Source organism: Sphaerodactylus townsendi, linkage group LG02 (genome assembly GCF_021028975.2).
Source record: "Sphaerodactylus townsendi isolate TG3544 linkage group LG02, MPM_Stown_v2.3, whole genome shotgun sequence".
NCBI lineage: Eukaryota > Metazoa > Chordata > Lepidosauria > Squamata > Sphaerodactylidae > Sphaerodactylus > Sphaerodactylus townsendi.
Genome location: NC_059426.1, coordinates 30,612,150 through 30,629,439, shown reverse-complemented (window position 1 = coordinate 30,629,439; position 17,290 = coordinate 30,612,150). Strand labels below are relative to the sequence as shown.

Sequence of the window (17,290 nt, the reverse complement as noted above, 5' to 3'; positions counted from 1 at the left end):
ACTGACTTCCCGCTCAGGTTGATGAATAACTTCTCGTTTTGACCTTTATGAAAATATTAGGAATTTAAGTCAGTTGGAAAACACGTGCGGTTTTCAAGACTTGTTGCTTCATCTTGTCAGTTTATTTTTTTTCTTAAATAAGTGGCCCCAGGACTGTAGGTAGCATCACAGGGCTACTGGGCTTGTAAAGGCTGTGCAGACTGAGCCTCTTAGAAGAGACTGGACTTCTTGTGCCACAACAACCCTGGCCAATGTTACCATGAAACAGCTGTGAAATAACTTTTAAGGGGAGTGTCAGTTTTGTGTAATAACCCCCCAAGATTATAACAAAGCACATGGAATCATTACTGATATAAGCCAGGTTCTAAAGATTTGTGTATACATGCAGCTGAGACTTGTTCTAACCTAGTTTGATTTTAAAAATTCAAACAGCCTGCTTCTGATTCTCCAGGCAATTTAGGGTCAGCTTCAAGTTTCATAGGGAGGTACCTTTTCCTGTTAAGAGTCCCCCCTCCCCAAACACACATTTTATGTGTTTACCTATTTATTTAAACATGTGAATGCTGCTTTTCTGTCCAATTAGAGCCATCAAGGTGGCGGACAATTAAAGAGGTGTTAAAATCAGCTTTTTAAAAGAACGCCTATAAATTTAGCGATTAAAAGCAGACATTAAAAACCAGCTTTTAAAAACAATGCATGCATATAAAATCTGATTAAAAATGAACAAAAAGGAGGGTCAGCTAGGGTGTGCCACACAAAACGGAAAAGTCTTCACCTGCTAGTACAAGGAGAACAGCCCAAGTGCATTTGGGCCTGTATTGGGAGAGGCGGGGTTATAAATTAAGTAAATATAAATATACTTCTGTGCTGTTGAATTTAGCTTATAGAGTTGTCTGTGGACGTCTGAAATCAGGATTGAATACTTCTCATCTCTTCCCACTCCTCCTTCCACGCAGCTGGACAGGCCAAGGCTTAGAAGGCCCACTGTGACGTCAGAGCAGCAGAGCCAATGATAAACCAGGGGCAGGTGCTTCTTAGATCTCTGTTGGTTTCTGAAAGGTCACCTTTGCATGGATGTTTGTGCTGTGGCATTGACTGAGTAATCTCAATATCGTTCTTCCTGTTACTAGAAAAATCCTGTAATTCTTTTCTCAGAGCCACTGATAGGACTTGTAAACAAATTAATATCATTTGTTTGGGGGGGGAGGGGGACAGCTGAGTGGTAGAATAATGAAGACATAACCATTCCAGAAACTGCTGATAGAGGCTTGTGGAACCCAGCTAGTAGTTTTAAAAGGGAGACGCGCCCCCCACCCCCCCGTAATGCACGCTAACACTTGGACAGCTGTACAGTAGATATTCAGCTGAGTAGTAAGTGCACGTGTCTCATCAAAGCTTCACATCTACCTCAGTGGACTCTAGACTTGTACTTCTCAGTCCATGTGTTTTAATTTTGACCCCCCCCCCTTTACATTTTTATCCTACCCTTCCTCCAAGGAACTCCCACAGGTTATCTAATCTGTAATAAAATAGCATGGCCATAGAAAACTTGTTAAGAGAATGGCAAGAAAATGTGATTAAGAGAAATTAGAGTCTGGCCTATCCTCTCCCAAAGTGTTTGCTCCAGCAAGACTTACTATGATGGACGGGAGGGAAATGAAGTAACTCCTTGCTGAAACTAGCCGTGGATTTCCTATTTACTAAGAGCGCCTTTTTATGCTTTACTCTCATTCGGTGTATTTGTTATTGCAGAAGAAAATGCTGTCTCAGACCCATTTGCTTGCAAAGGGTCACCTTTAAACATTCTAGAGTTCATGTGAAAGGCTGAGACAATGTAATGCACAGGTGACAAACTTGCGACCCTCTAGATGTTATGGACTACAGTTCCCATCACCCCTGCCAGCATGATGCTGACAGGGGATGATGGGAACTGTAGTCCATAACATCTGGAGGACCGTGAATTTGACACCTATGAGTAATACAAATGTTAGGTGTTTTGCAGTGGGCCATATACAAATACATAGTGTCACATAGGAAGTGCTCAAGTTACCAAAGAAGCAAGACATGTTGAAATACAGCTGTTCATCCATCTTCCTGTTAGGCAGTTGATACAGTTTGTATAGAGACTGTGCATGAGGGAAATAGTTTCTAGCTACTTTTCTTTCTTTCTTTCTTTCTTTCTTTCTTTCTTTCTTTCTTTCTTTCTTTCTTTCTTTCTTTCTTTCTTTCTTTCTTTCTTTCTTTCTTTCTTTCTTTCTTTCTTTCTTTCTTTCTTTCTTTATAGGGTTTTTTTAGGGTGGTTGAGGGAACTTCACGTTTTGTTTGCCGGTGTCCTGTTTGGAGGTGTTGCAGTTGTGCCGTCCCTGGCTGTTCCACCTTCAGGATTGCTCTGTTAGTTTGGTTTCAGTCTCAGCTGGGAATATTATTAGAGTAAAAACAATGTGGGATCTTTTTCAAAAAACTGGCTTCTCTCAGGAGCAGACAAGCTTCCATGGCAGAATAGGAATTCATATCTGGGTTTCCCAGATCCTAGTCCAACCCCTTAACTACTACATCACGCTGGCTCTCACTTGTGTACTATACCCAGAACAGACCTAAAGCATTACAGAGGTGTGCCTCTGGCTAGGAGTCAAATGATATAAGAAAGCTAAGTAGATGCCTGGGACTTTAAGAGTGTGCCTACATATGAATATGACCTGACCCAGAGGAGTATCTAGGGAAAATGTAGCCCGGTGCAAAATATGAGTTTTCTGCCCCCCCCCTCCCCCGTATGGGCGGCCACTCTTCCCTACCACAACCAAACTTTTTTTGCATGAGGTCTTGAAATCAGTGTATAGACTTGGGGGAAAGGAGGAGGGGTGGGGGACGATTTTCCGCCCCCCATGTGACTAAATGACCGCAGCCCAGGGACATTTGACCCCATATGTCCCCCTGGGTTGCATGCCCCTGACCTGACCAGAATCATCCAGAACAGGAGCGGTGCATTTAACTCGGAAATGGCAGATCTGTTTTGAAACGCTTGCTTTTTGGTGATCATCTTTGGGGGGAAAGGGAAGGATCTTGCAGCAGAGAACTTGTGTCGTTTCTGTAAAGCCTCAGTGTTTTTGGACAGGTGTTCTATGCTGTTGCAGAAGGCGGAGACACTTTTCATTGGTCACCACCCATACATGGCCTCAGTAGGAGTGCTTTAATATTTGCTGCATCAAGTTCATCTTGTTCATTCTGAACTGCCTTGAAACATCTTTTTTCCAGGATTTCTGCTTCTTCCTTTTCCATCGGAAATATGGACATTTTTTGCTGAAAAGCAAAGGTTTTTGTTATCTGGCAAAGTGAAGTCTTGAAAAGATTCCCTGATCCAGTGAATCTCTTAGCTAAAGAAAGAGTAGGGAGTTTTACTTTAGTTTTGAGAAAGGAAATGAATAAAATTAAAAGGCTTGTAGAAATAAACCGTGGTCTCTTTAGTATTCCCTTGGCAAAGTAACATGTGTGGAGCATTTCCTATTCTATCCACTAATATTAAATTTGTGTCCCAGCTACTTTGCTAGTAGGTTTTTAGAAGTTCAGTGAGCGCTGCAAATCGCCTGAAGAGTGGAAAATTCCCTTGTCACACAGATGCCCTTATCAGCAGCAACCAGATGGAGCTCAGAGCAGAAACATTATCAGTGTTAAATTGCTTTTTTTTTTCCTGGAGTCGGAAGAATTAAAGTGTTCTTTCAAAAATTGGTGACACAAGCTGCAAACTTAAGAATATTAATATTTTGAAATGTTAGTGTTTTAGTAATGTGTGAATATATTTTAGCAAACATGGCATATGGGAAAACCTTGTCTTCCAGTTGATGCAGCTGGAATCGTTGCATAATGTTTCGATGAGAGAAAAATATTTCTGATTTCTCTGCATTTTTCCTTGTTACCTGGGCTCTAACTCCTTGAATCAGAAAGATGCACAATTAAGACATTTTTGACCTATTTAGTGTAGCATCTTAGAGTGCCTTCCCATTGTTGGCTGTAAATAAAAAAATCAGTGTATAATCACACTGGATTGAATTTTAGCCACAAATCATTTGGGGGCACTATCGAGTATCTTCTGGGCTACTGCATTATTCCTAGAACTATGGGTAGTGGGAAATGAGGTGCTGTGAAGATTATCACATCAAATAATTGATGTGATAATAAGTATGGTTCAGGGAGTCCAAAGTTATGGACCCTCAAAAGTGTAGCCCCCGTCTCCTATTAGCTCCCATTGGAAACAAATGGGGATGGAGGCACCCTCTTTGGGAGTCCATAACTTTGGACCCCCTGAACCAAACCTTACCAAACCTGGGTGGTATCATCAGGAGGGTCTCCCCAAAAATCCCTGAAATGTTCTCCTTATGGGAGGATCATATGTTCATAAGAGTTATATGGATTGAGAGCTGTCCTTGGAAAGGAATGCCTGAAATTACCCTTACTGATGCGGTTGACTTTTTGTCTTTTTTGTTTATTTCCCTTCTTGTCCATTCTTTTCACCTTAGAGATGAACAAGATTTTAAGGGTATATCTTTTTAGAATCCAAGCTCTCCTGGTCAGGTATGGGACAAAGGGAGCTTTGACTCTCAATACCTGATACCCCCTCAAAACTTGTTGATTTCTGAGACGCTACTGAACTTGAGTGTAACTGTCCTACTGCAGACCAACACGGTGACCCTCTGAAACTATCTAACTTTTCAACAGCTCGGTCTGTTCTATGGCAAGCCATGTTCAAAACATGTTTTGGTTACTTTAGAAAGCATAGGGTTTAAGCCCCACAATTTGATATAAGGTTACTTTTGTGTAGGCATGTATGTAAATTGCATTCCAAGATTTATTTATGTATTTGCTTACTTCATTTATACTCTTCCTTTCTCCTCAATGGGAATTCAGAGCAACTTCCCTTATTCTCCTCTACTCCATGTCACCATAGTATTTTATCCTGTGAGGTGGGTTAGACTGGCCCCAAATCACCCAGTGAACGTCCATAGAAGAGTGGGGGTTTGAATCTAGCTTTTTCAGATCTTAGACAATGCACTAGAGTCACTATACCACACTAGCTAATAATTACTTGCGTTCATAAACAATGCTTACATAGTGTGTCATTTAAAAACAGATGTGTAAAAGATGCAGTCAAGCCTGATATAAACATATAAGATCAGTTTATTTTGTTTTAAATGTGATTTTAAGTGTAGAATTTTTCTTTTCTTTTTTTTAACAGGACAAATTTGGAACTTGAACTGGTACATCGGGGAGGCAACCTCTGTCAAGGAGGTGCAAGTACGGCTGGAAAGAGATCATGTTTACGTATGTATATTGGGGTTTAATGTGATTTTGAACCGTGTGGGAGGGGGAATTGGGACTGAAGTCGCCATCTTTTATCTGTTAATGCTTGTTTTAATGTATTTTAGAGCTATTATTTATTGTTTTAACTTATATGTTTTTTATTGTGTTGTATGCCGCCCTGAGCCCTTGGGGGATGGGCGGGGTATAAGTAAGTAGGGAGGGAGGGAGGAAGAAGGAAGGAAGGAGTAAGTAAGTAAAAGTACAGCTTCCAAAAAAAAATCAAATTTAAAATATTATGAGGAACTCTTCCTTCACCCTGACTTTGTTTAACCCCCTTTTAACGCTCTGTGTGGTTGAGGTCCTCCCTCACTAAATGAAACCACACCTTCTTTTTCCATCCTGAATGTATCACCCATCAACTTTATTTGGTGTCCTGAGTTCTAGTGGCACTGGGGAGGGAATAGAAGTTCTCTATGTCAACTTTTTCTATTCCATGCATTATTTTATAAACCTCAGCTCGCGCGCGCGCCCCCACCCCCCGCAAAGTTTGTTAACTTTTGCTAAAGCGAGAAGCCTCAAACTCTTTATTTTTCCTTTCTTTGAGACTGACCATCTCGGTTGCCCTCTTTCGTAAACTTTTCAAGATACGACGTCCAAAAATGTATACAGTATTCCAAATGTGGTGCTGATATAGTGTTATACATGAGTATTCTAATAGGGAGGGCAGCCATTTATTTCAAGTCCCAATGTCCTTGATGGGAGAAAAACCTTGCAAGGATCCTGTAACTGTAAACGAAGCTAAAAACATACTTAAATTTGGCTGTCACATTTTAAAGAAATGCATGGAAGAGGGTAGAAGTCCAGTGGCACTTTAAAAACCAGTTCATTTTTCTGGTTTTCATTTTTCTCAGGTACTTGCTTTCATGAGCCAAAGCTCATTCTGTCAGATTCAAAGATAATGGAGCTTATCTTTCTATGTGGACTGTGATGCTGTCTAATGAAAACCAGCAGGCAGCCTCATCCAAGGGGCTGGACACCTGGCTGTGGCTGTGCCAGGCTGCCCTTCCCATGGAGGCTTCCTGGCAGTGCAGGGAGGCTCACAATGTGAGAAAGGTTCACTGCTGCTGGGAAATCTCCGTTAGGATTAATGTACTTATGCCACCTTGCTGGTGGTGTAAGTCCCAAGCCTGGGCCACAAGCATAACAGTAGCAATGGCTGGGAGGGAGCTGACCCCCCTGGACCGCCCCCTATGCCAGCTAGTGTCCTGGAAGGGCAAATCCACCGGTGCGGCTGCACACCACTCCCACCGGCAGATTCAGCTGTAACTATTTCAGCCTGCCATGAGAACTTACAGTTCCATTCTAAGCAGAGTTAACTCCTTCTAAGCTCATTGACTTCAGTAAATTTAGAAGGGGATAACGGCATAGAATGGTCCCAAAATTCACTTTTTTCACTGGTCACTGCAAATTTAAATTCCATCTGTGTGTATCTGACGTAAGGAGTTTTTGCTGGGTTTATATACCCTGTTTCCCCGAAAATAAGAAAAAAATTCCAGAAAATAAGCCATAGCATGATTTTTTGGGGATTTTTGGAGGATGTTTGAAATATAAGCCCTACTCCAAAAATATGCCCTAGTTACAGATTTCCCTGTGCAGCTGATCTGGTCATGTGGGGAGTGCAAAATCATAGGGAAAAAAATAAGACATCCCCTGAAAATAAGTCCTAGTGAATCTTTTAGAGCAAAAATTAATATAAAACCCTGTCTCATTTTCAGGGAAACATGGGAGTTTCTTGCCCTGATTTGCCATTTTCATTATCCCTTATTATCACAGTTCTTAAATAAGATCAGCTTTAGTTACATTACCTGTAGCGCCTCATCAGTTCTTTCTGAGAATTCTTCAATCTATGCTATCTGGACTCGTTGTCGTTAGTTTGTAGTTTGTCAGCTAGCCCTGGAACATTATTGTCAGCTCTGTTTGACTTAGTTTTCCTGATGGCTCTTCCTCCAGAAGCATGTTTCAGACCCGAGTAGCTGTCAGGCATCTTCCGCTAGGGAAGGCAGGTTTAAAGAATTCATTCAGTTTCTCTGCAGCGTCCTTATCATTTTTCATTCTTTTACATAGCCTTAGCTGGTTTCTTGCTTCTGAAGCATTTCAGGGAATGTTTATTCTTTCTCTATAATGCTTTTAGCATTGATAGTTTTAGTATCCAGTTATGTTTTCCTTTTCCTTGTGGATGATTGATATTTGTTTTGGTGCCATTTATTCCCTTCCTTTATTTTCTTCACGCTGACAAGGTGGAAGAAGTCTCTTGTGCGACTTCGTGCGCGCCTCATTTAAACTGTGCTGCTACCTGTCCACACCAGCTAGATACATTTTGCACACCTGATGTTTTTAGCTTCAGTTGGTATTGTGCTGGTGTTCTAACTGGGCACAGGTAGCTGCTTTTCAGTGGCAGCAAAATGCCGAACCTGAGCCAGACCACAAAGATCACATTTAAAGTTGGCCGTGCATTTAATTGAAAGGAATCCTTCTTGCCTTCTCTGCTCATCAACCATTCTGGCATCCCCTTTTTGTTTTTGTAGCTTTCCTAATCTCCAATATGCATTTTACCTGGTCTTCTTTTATCATGGTTGTAAATAATCTTGAAGCATCCCGAGAAGATTAGATTCTCACAACTGTCCCTTTCAGTTTCTATTTATCTAATACTGTTAGTTGTTTGTTTAAAAAAACTTAAACATTTTTTACTTGCTTGGCAATTCTGCTTACATATATTTGTGGCACTACGATCATGATTCTGATATAGTTTAACTGTCCTTAAAATGTCTCCCCTCAGAATGCAGAAGGGGTGTTCCGCCCAGGGGGAAAATCTCCCTAGGCTGCGGTATGTGTGTGTGGGGGGGGATTTAGATAAAGAAATATAGAGCTGGATGTCATCAACATATTGATGATGAAAACTCCAAAACCACAAATGATTTGTCCTAACTTAGGAGATTGATAAGACTGAGTTTTGTGGAACTCCATAAGACAAGGGTTATCAGGCACGGCAGGGGCCTGTTCTCTCTCTCTCTCTCTCTCTCTCTCTCTCTCTCTCTCTCTCTCTCTCTCTCTCTCTCTCTGTGCGTGCGTGCGTGCGTGCGTGCGTGCGTGTTTTGCTGTCAAGTCACAACTGACTTACAGAGGTGGTTTGCCATTGCCTGCCTCTGCATCACATCCCTGATATTCCTTGGAGATCTGCCATCCCAATCCTTGCCAGGGTCAAGGCTGAGAGTGTGTGACTGGCCCAAGGTCACCCAGCAAGCTTCCATGGCAGAGGGAAGGTTTGAACCTGGGTTTCCCAGATCCTACTCCAACACCTTAACTACATCACCTTGACTCTCCGGAATCTCTTACATCATACCTAATGCATAGGGGAAGAGAGAGATCAATTGCATGCTTTGGATAAAGCCTTCCCTATGGGGAAGGAGAGAATTGTGGCCCTGGTTAATATAATCAGGAACCAAAAATACAAATCCCTTTTCAAAATACTAGCCAGGAACAGCCCAATGTGTTGTGAAGTGAAATGGTACCTAGTCTGATCTGAAGATAGAAGGCTTTACAGAAGAAGAAATACAGCTGGAGACCAAAAATGTATACATTTGAGTTTTTATGTGGGCCTACTTTGGGAGGCTCTCCACAGTTGCCATTTTACCACACCTTCTGCTCCCACAGATTCCCACTTGCTGGGACTGAGTTTCTCCAGAAGATCTTAAAGCACCAACAAGTCCACACAGGTACTTCCCAAGGTCAAGCTACAGCCTATCTAAAGTTAGCAATTTACCCTAAAACCTTTTATTGCTATGTCCCCTGCTTTTTGTCTCAAAAAGTCTATTGTTAAACAGCTGTACTGATAGGAGACTCAAGTTTGCCTTTTTATTGCATTTGACTGTTTTTCCCTCCCCACGTTAAAGCTAAAAAAAATTTGCTTTAACCCCCCTCCCTCCATTTTTAGTGATGAAGGCTGGACTGATATTCAGATGTAAAAGAAAAATCTTTGTGATATAGTCAGATCTCAAATGCCAAGCAGAGTTGGCCCTGATTAGTATTTGAATTGAAGTCCACCAAGGAAGTCCTGGGTTGGTATGCAGGAGACAGGCAATGGCAAACCACCTCTGTCCACCTTGTGGCTTGAAAACTCTATGGGGTTGTCATAAGACGACCGCGACTTGACAGCACAATTTTAAAAAGGGCTATTCTGCCTATTCTGTCCCCAAGCACGGTTTCTGTTTCAGGTATATCCCAGTGAAAACTCATGCAGATCCTTATTCCTGTAGATCTGTCAGTCATTCCCTTGAATTTTGGGTAATGAGCTTGTCTCTCTTTGTGATTAAGTGCACCGTTCTGAATTAGCCTTGTAACAATTGAAAAGTTTGTCGATTAGATATGGAATATGGTGTCCCAGGTGAGCTGTTACAGCATCGAGTGTCACTGGAGAGATGGCAGCAAATAGGTCAAGTGCTGTTTTAGTAGATTGCACTGAGGGGGCAGCTGTGTGCCGGGAAGTAAAATTAGGAATGATTAATGTAACTGCTCATGCCGGCGGCTGATACAGTGCAGCAAGAACAGGGGACAAAATCAGCTATTCAAATAGTTCTTTTTAAGGTTTAAAATGTCAGTGGTGGAAAGTGTCAAGCTGCAGCCAACTTACAGCAATCCTAGGGTTTTCAAGACGAGACGAACAGAGGCAGCTTGCCGTTGCCTTCCTCTGTGGAGCCACTCTGGACTTCCTTGGTGGTCTCCCATCCGAGTACTAACCAGGACTGTCCCTGCTTGGCTTTTGAGAACGGATGAGATTGGCCTAGCCTGGGCAGTCCAGGGCTTAAAATGTTGGATGTGTACAAAATTATATTTTATATACAGTGTACAGCTGGTCCCCTGATACTGTGGAATCTTCAGAAGATGTTCCACAGCATCTGAAAAGCCTGGGGAGGGAGACCAACTATAGCTCTCATTTGGGTGTGGTGGGATCCTCTGAAGATGCCAGCCACAGATGTAGGCGAAACATCAGGAGAGAATGCTACTGAAACATGGCCATACAGCCCAGAAACCCCACAACACCCCAGTGATTCCAGCCGTGAAAGCCTTTAATATAGCCCTCATTATTTGGAACTATTAGGGTCATGACCACTGAGGCAGAAATGGCTTTTTGAATCTTGCGTATCTCCAAAGAACCTTCTTCATGGAACTCATTCAGAAAGAACGTTTGCACTTCTAAAGATTGTTGATCAGTGCTGAGTTGCCACAACAATTTTTTAAAATACAGAAAACTAGGAGCATTCCAACTGTAGACAATACCTCAGGTTCTGGCGTGGCAATAAATTGTATGAATACCCAGTGCTGCCTTTTGGTCTTGCGACAGTCCTGAGAGTATTCACCAAATGCATGGCTGTGGTGATGCCCCATCTAGCTAGAGGTGGAAAGGAGTGGCCTGGACAGAAAAGCTTGACAGATATGCATTACTCATGAGGAAAAAGCTGGCTCAAAATTGGCTTCCAGAAAAAGATCATGGTAAAAGTGGTCCCAAAAGAACTGGGCAGGGGGGAATGGGGCAGAGAGAGGACAAAGAAAAAAACTAAAGTCATAACTTTAACCATAGTTTTATGTGATGTCTGGAATAACCCTATGCCATTATTGCTACCAAAATTTAGACATTTGTAGGATTAATCTCATTCCTATTGCTGGTCTTTAGGTTGACAGTACAGGTCTACCAAACATTCTGTGCCCCACAGATATGCTTCAAAGGCATATCTCATAGTTATCTGAATTGCCAATCTAAACGCATCCTATTTTCAAAGAAAGAAGAATACCTGAAGCAGTTGGTGTGGCTTTTTTTCTTTTTAGCTGCTCTCTCCCAACCGCTGACTTTGAGATAGTGTGACTGTACCATCAAAGCTGAGAGAGCATCTTAGAATTTTGTGCTGCTAAAGAGGTCTTCCGTAGAAGATCTTGTAATTTAACTGCTTTTTGGCTAATAATAATTGTAACTTTCTTAGGAGTAAATGTCTGAATATTCAGAATATGTTTGTCCTTTATGTTGCAGAAAGTATTGATAGAACTGAAGCTTTAAAATAAATCACCAAGATCTCATTTTTGCAGTCTCTAAATAAAGTTCAGCATGGGGATTTTACGTAATACAGAGTAAAAATCCTTTTGGCAATTTTAATTTCAACTACTTTTCATAATTGTGTAATCTAAAATGACATATTATGGAAAATGAGGTGGGTTTTTTTCCAGCTTTCTTCTTCCTATGCAGACCAGGACAACCTCAGCAAAATCTAATAATGAATGAGGATATTCCTATAGTAGAGAAGAATATTGGTTGCTGCTTTTAATTCATTGATTTTTTTCTTTGAAATTTAAATTAAGAGAGGTTGAATAGTCCAACAGTGCAGCTCTATGCAGAGTTACTCCAGGCTAAGATAGCTGGACTTCAGTTCAGCACAAGTAGAAATAGAAGAAAATGACTGTTGTAGCCATTAGTGCTAAATCAGACTTAGGCCGTTTCCGCACGGCCAAAAAACAGTGCCCCAGGGACCAGGAAAAAACGGTCCCTGGGGTGCTGTTCACACGCCATCCTGGCTCCCCCCAAGCGGCGCAAATGCGCCGCTTTTAAACCTTGCTCAATGAGCGAGGTTTTTTTAAAGTGGAGTCTTCAAGCCGGCGCAGTGCGAACCGCACCGGCGGGAAGACACTGCTTTCCCCCTCCCCTCCACACACCTCTTCTTCCAGCGTCGCTCTGGAGGGCTGGAGGGACATGCCTACGCTGCCCTCCGACCCCTGGAGGTCGGAGGGTAGCGTGGGCATTTTCCTCCAGTCCTCCGGCTCTGTGCAGAGCCGTCTCTCTGGCTGGGTAGAAAGTTGGGGCTGCTTGCACACTACGGTGCGAACAGTCCCTGAGCCTCCACCAGCATAATTTATGCCGGTGGAGGTTCGTTTTTGCTGCCATGCAGAAACAGCCTCTGTGTATCCCCACTTGTATTTCTGCTTCTAGAAGCTGTTTTGCAGCCATGAATGCACTAGCAGTTACACGAAATCTTCTGCAAGCAGAACTGTGCAAACAGTGAAGTCCTAAGGAGAGTTACTCCTGTCTAAGGTTGTTTGTTACAGTCGGCTTGGACTGGAGTAACTCTGAATAGGATCACGTTGTAAGCCTGTTTTAAGTTTCTACTTGCACATTGCTAGATCCATGCCAGTGCATGTAGAAGGATGCAACTCTGCTTAAGATTGTACTACTAGTCACTTAAGAGTTTGCAGGCAAATACTCCAAATGTATGGTGCTACTGCTTCCATGCTACCTAAGAATGGTCTTAGTGCAGCACTCCTTTTTGCTAATATTGTTAGCCAGCCATTAGCCTGACCCCCACAATTTTTGTCATATATATATATTTTCTCATTCCCGATCTCTATACCAGGCAAAGCTTTACCTGTGGTTTAAGCTACTGTTACAGGCATAAAATCTGTAAATAAAATTAGCAGCCCTATTGATAGCCCATTGCTGCAGATGACTGGGTGACTTTTTAATATGTTGGACGTCATTAAAGACAAGTAAACTGAAGAGTTTTACCCAGTATTAATTAGATCCTGCTAGCTAGCTTTGATTTGTCAAAGCCTAATTGTTCTTTAATGCTGCAATTTCTTTTAAAAGCCCATTTCAACCTTGAAGGCCCAGTTATCACTCCGCCTCCCCCCCCTTCCTTTGCTGTTATGTTCCCATTAGGGGGCAATGTTAGTCTTTTTCTGTCCTGCTATAAAAAAATACAATTATGTTGTTCTCCTACAGAGAATAATGTTTTTCATAATATTTGTGGAAAATGTATTTTCTTTTAGACAAAAATAACTTCACCTTGGTTGCATTTAGTTTGTATGATTATCAAAATCTGTTCTGGATAATGTACATAAATAATCTTAGTAGGAGCAGGGTTGCTTTCTTTGGGCCTAGGAAATACAACAGTTTCCTGTTTTGTTATGCTACCAGCAAAACAAAATATTCTTTTTTTAAAAAAATCATTTTTATTGAATTTTTAATAATAGACAAAAGCATCAGTAGTACTTCAAAATGTATAAATTTGGCGCAATCAAAATTAAAATAACTCCCCTAATTGGGAGATTCGCAAAGATAATCGTTAGTTATATTTAAGAGTTCGCTTTCCATATTTAATGAAGATAAGATATTTAATATAGAAGGACTCTTGTCATGGACATATTCCAGGTGAATAATATCGCCTATTTGTTAAGTAATGCAAAACAAAATATTCTGTATGAATGAACTCTTCCCCCTTTAAAAAAAATCCTTTACAAAAACCGAGTATTCTGTTTTGAGAGTACAAACAACAAAAATTCTTTAAAATGATACCGTTGAAATAAATTGAGATTGTGTAGCAGTGCTTAGTGGATCATATGCAGTTTACATATCCTTGGTATTAAATGTCTGTATGTAATTTTGTTTGTTATATATAACTGTTGTGGAGACATTCTTAAGTAAAACTGAGCAAATTCTTTTTTGAGGTGGGTTCACATGTTCTCTTCATGTACCAAAGGTCTTGGTTTCTTTGGTGGTTTGCTGCTATAACTAGCATAAGCATAAAGGAGTTAATAGCATCAGTAGCATTTATTCCCAATAACCCTTTAACAGATTACCATCCTAACTAAGAAGTAATTGTTGGGTGCTTTCCTCTAGCGCGGTATTCACACGTGTGGTGCTGAGAAATAATCCTTTGGCAGGTGCCTATGTGAAAAGGCCACACAGACCAAAAAATCCAGTGGAGCATTCGCACTTGTGGAGCATGACTTTCTTGACTCCCTCTTTCTCCTGCAACCCTGAAATTGGGCTGCACTGGGAATGGGGGAGGGAATACATTTGTACTCTGTGGAAACATTGTCAGATCCAATCCAGTGGTCTATATCCTACTACACAGTTAAGTTGAAAGCCTTCTTCCAGTCTAAAGAACGTTCTTTCAGCAAAAGTGGGTCTTCCTCTGGGAGGAGAAGAAGGCTTCAAGCTTTGCTAAACCAAGGGGAGCATACTATCTACTCGTATTCACCCATCCCACCAATGTGGTGTAGCGATTAAGAGTAGGTGGATTCTAATCTGGTGAACCAGGTTTCATACCCCACTCGTTCATCTGAGTGGCAGAGGCTTATCTGGTGAACCAGACGTGTCTTCACTCCTACATTTCTGCTGGGTGACCTTGGGCTAGTCACAGTTCTTTGGAACTCTCTCAGCCCCACCTACCTCACAAGGTGTCTGTTGTGGGGAGAGGAAGGGAAAGGAGCTTGTAAGCCACCTTGAGTCTCCTAACAGGAGAGAAAGGTGGGGTATAAATCCAAACTCTTCTTCTTCTTCTTCTGGCCAGGATATAAGGACTGATGATGGATCTTCATTCTTACTTGTATCTGACCAAGTTAGCTTTGACTAATGAAAGCTTATATCCTGGAAATTCTTATTGGTCTCTATGCTGCTGGACTCAAATTTTGTTCTGCTCCTATTCAGAAATCCTTCCTTAAGTTAATGTTTTTTGCTTGCATAAGAAGCAATATGACATTACACACACACACACTTAAAATCTGGAGACCTGAGGGAGGAAGCAAATAATTTCATTGTAATTCTAACAAAAGAAGTAAAAGTTTTTTTTCTGATAAGCTGCAAACTATTCTCTCAATAGAAGGTTGGCTGAAAATATTTCTGTGCTGTTATCTCTTGCCAGTAGCAATGGGAACTGGTTTTGTCTTCCTTTACTGCATCTGATTCAGAAAACAGGTGACAGCAATCCGTTCCAATGTCATCTGTGCCTTTCAATTATTTGACAAACCCCAGGAGCTAATTACAGCCCTCTAGCTCTTCCAGAATCAGCTGACTTCAGCATGAGACCGCTTTGGCCTCCCCCAAGGGCCTGTGAATAATTGTCTATTTGTGGAAAATGAATTAATTCCTCCTGTGATTTATATTTGAATCGAGCAGTATGTTTTGATGATAACACATATAGGGAAAGAAGAATACAGTTGAAGGGCAATGAATAACAAAAGTGTGGTAAATAAATAGATCTGGATCTCAGTTTTACTTCTAAAAAAGCCCAAATTCATTCTTACATAGAAACACTGACAATGAACTCCCAGTGAAGTAATGCAAAAATGATTGTAGCTATTGTTTTGAGTTGAAACAAAGCCACCTTGATTCACCAGGAAAGGTAGGGTAAAATGTTTTAATGAATAATCCAAAAAATTAAAATTAAAACATTAATTGCTTTTTGAAGGTAAAATGTACTTTTAACTGAATATTTAATTGCCTAGAGGCATATGGGATGACATGTTTTTATGTTTTTAGGATTGTATGTTTTAAGGGGGCTTTCAACCCCATTATGTAAGCTGTCCTGGGACTTTGGTGTAGGGCGGGGTATAAATGGAATAAATAAATAAATATGGGATGACATTGAAAATATTGCACAATGCTGACTTCCCTGAAGGGGCTTGTCAAACTGCCTTTAGTATGAGAGGCAGAGAATCATTTTATCTAAATTAATTTTCTATTGTTCCAGCATGCACAGCCTGATTCTGTTCTGAATATCCATAAAGGATCTAGCAATTTTGTTCAGCTCACTGCAACATGACTCTTAGAAAAGTGTTCACTGCATTCCAAAGCATCCTTAAGTTCACTTCTAGCTGCATTGACCTCTGTGGAAGGAAAGTAATTTGCAAGTTGATGGACGGCAGGGATTACCTGGCTTGTGCACAGCATAGTGAAAGTTTAATTCTTGTCATGACATCTGTGCACTTTGCAAGTTTTCCCTGGCTTTTCTAACCTGTTTCCCAAACTGCTGTGTCCATTGATCAGACTTGTGGTCTGTTGTGTTCAGCATCTGGTGCCCAACCAGGTGGTTCTTGGAAGCCCACAAACTGGTTATGAAAGCAGTAGCCATCATTTCCCAGAGACTGACGTTCAGTGACATGTTGCCTCTGAGCTGGGAGATTCCATTTAGCCATTATGGCTAACAGCTATTGATAGACATGTCTTCCATGAATTTGTCTAATCGCCTTTTAAATCTGTCTAAGCAAGTGATTTTCACTAAAACTTGACAGTTCTGTAAATTAGGTATATGGTGTATAAATAATAGCTTTCTTTTGGCTGTCTTGAATCCACTGCTGATCTATGTTGTTTCTTTATGGACCAGTCACCTTGGAAAGTGTAGGAGAACCACCACCTTAGGTCTTCCATAATCAAAATACACCCCACTCTGCCGCCGAACCACGTTTCCAGTCTGAATTGGGCCACAGAATTCTTGCAAACATTAGTTATTATCATTTTATTATTTATTGATTTTTATCCCACCCTTTCCTGACTCGACTCAGGCTCAGGGTGGCTGACCCTTCGGGGATAGGGCGAGATATAAAATAAATAAATATAAATAAATAACAGCTTTAAAAATCATACACATCAAATAACACATACACAATTTAAAATCACAATTGCCACTTAAAATTACCCATTGGTGCCCAGTTTCAATTCCAGTTTCTCTCCGTACCCAGGTGACCAACCAAAGAGGGTAAGAAAGGAAAAAGTCAACCTGGAAAGTAAGACCAATTTAGTAAAATAAACAATGAATAATAGCAATCAAGGTAAATAAAAATAAAGTTAGAGGTATGGGTGAGGTCGTTACGTGCGACGCAAGGAATAGGCGAGATGCTGCGATATCATGGTCCGGTGGAGAGAAGCCAATAGCGGGCTAATCTGCCGCGCTCTGGTCCCTGGCACCTTTTATTAGGGTTTTCGGGAGGCGGGTTGGGAGGCGGGAGAGCGGGAGAATGTTGCTCAATTCATGACCTGCGGGGGCAGTGTACGTGCAGGAAGAAACGTCTCCGTCTGGGTCAATTCCACATCTGGGGGTCTTGTGACCCATGACTCAGGCATCTTGTGATCTGTGAGTCATGGGGGTCTTGTGATGTGCATACGTGGAAGCCCAGGAGG

General features: G+C 41.3%; 1 protein-coding gene across 4 annotated transcripts in view; it reads left to right on the top strand.

The window, feature by feature from the left end:
- Window positions 1-17,290, top strand: part of UBR3 (ubiquitin protein ligase E3 component n-recognin 3) — a 118,255-nt gene that overhangs the window by 78,310 nt on the left and 22,655 nt on the right. For all 4 annotated transcript variants that reach the window (XM_048484482.1, XM_048484481.1, XM_048484480.1 and 1 more), the window contains one exon: window positions 5,228-5,313. In XM_048484482.1, the coding sequence (XP_048340439.1) occupies window positions 5,228-5,313 (86 nt within the window). The remainder of the gene's footprint in view (window positions 1-5,227; window positions 5,314-17,290) is intronic.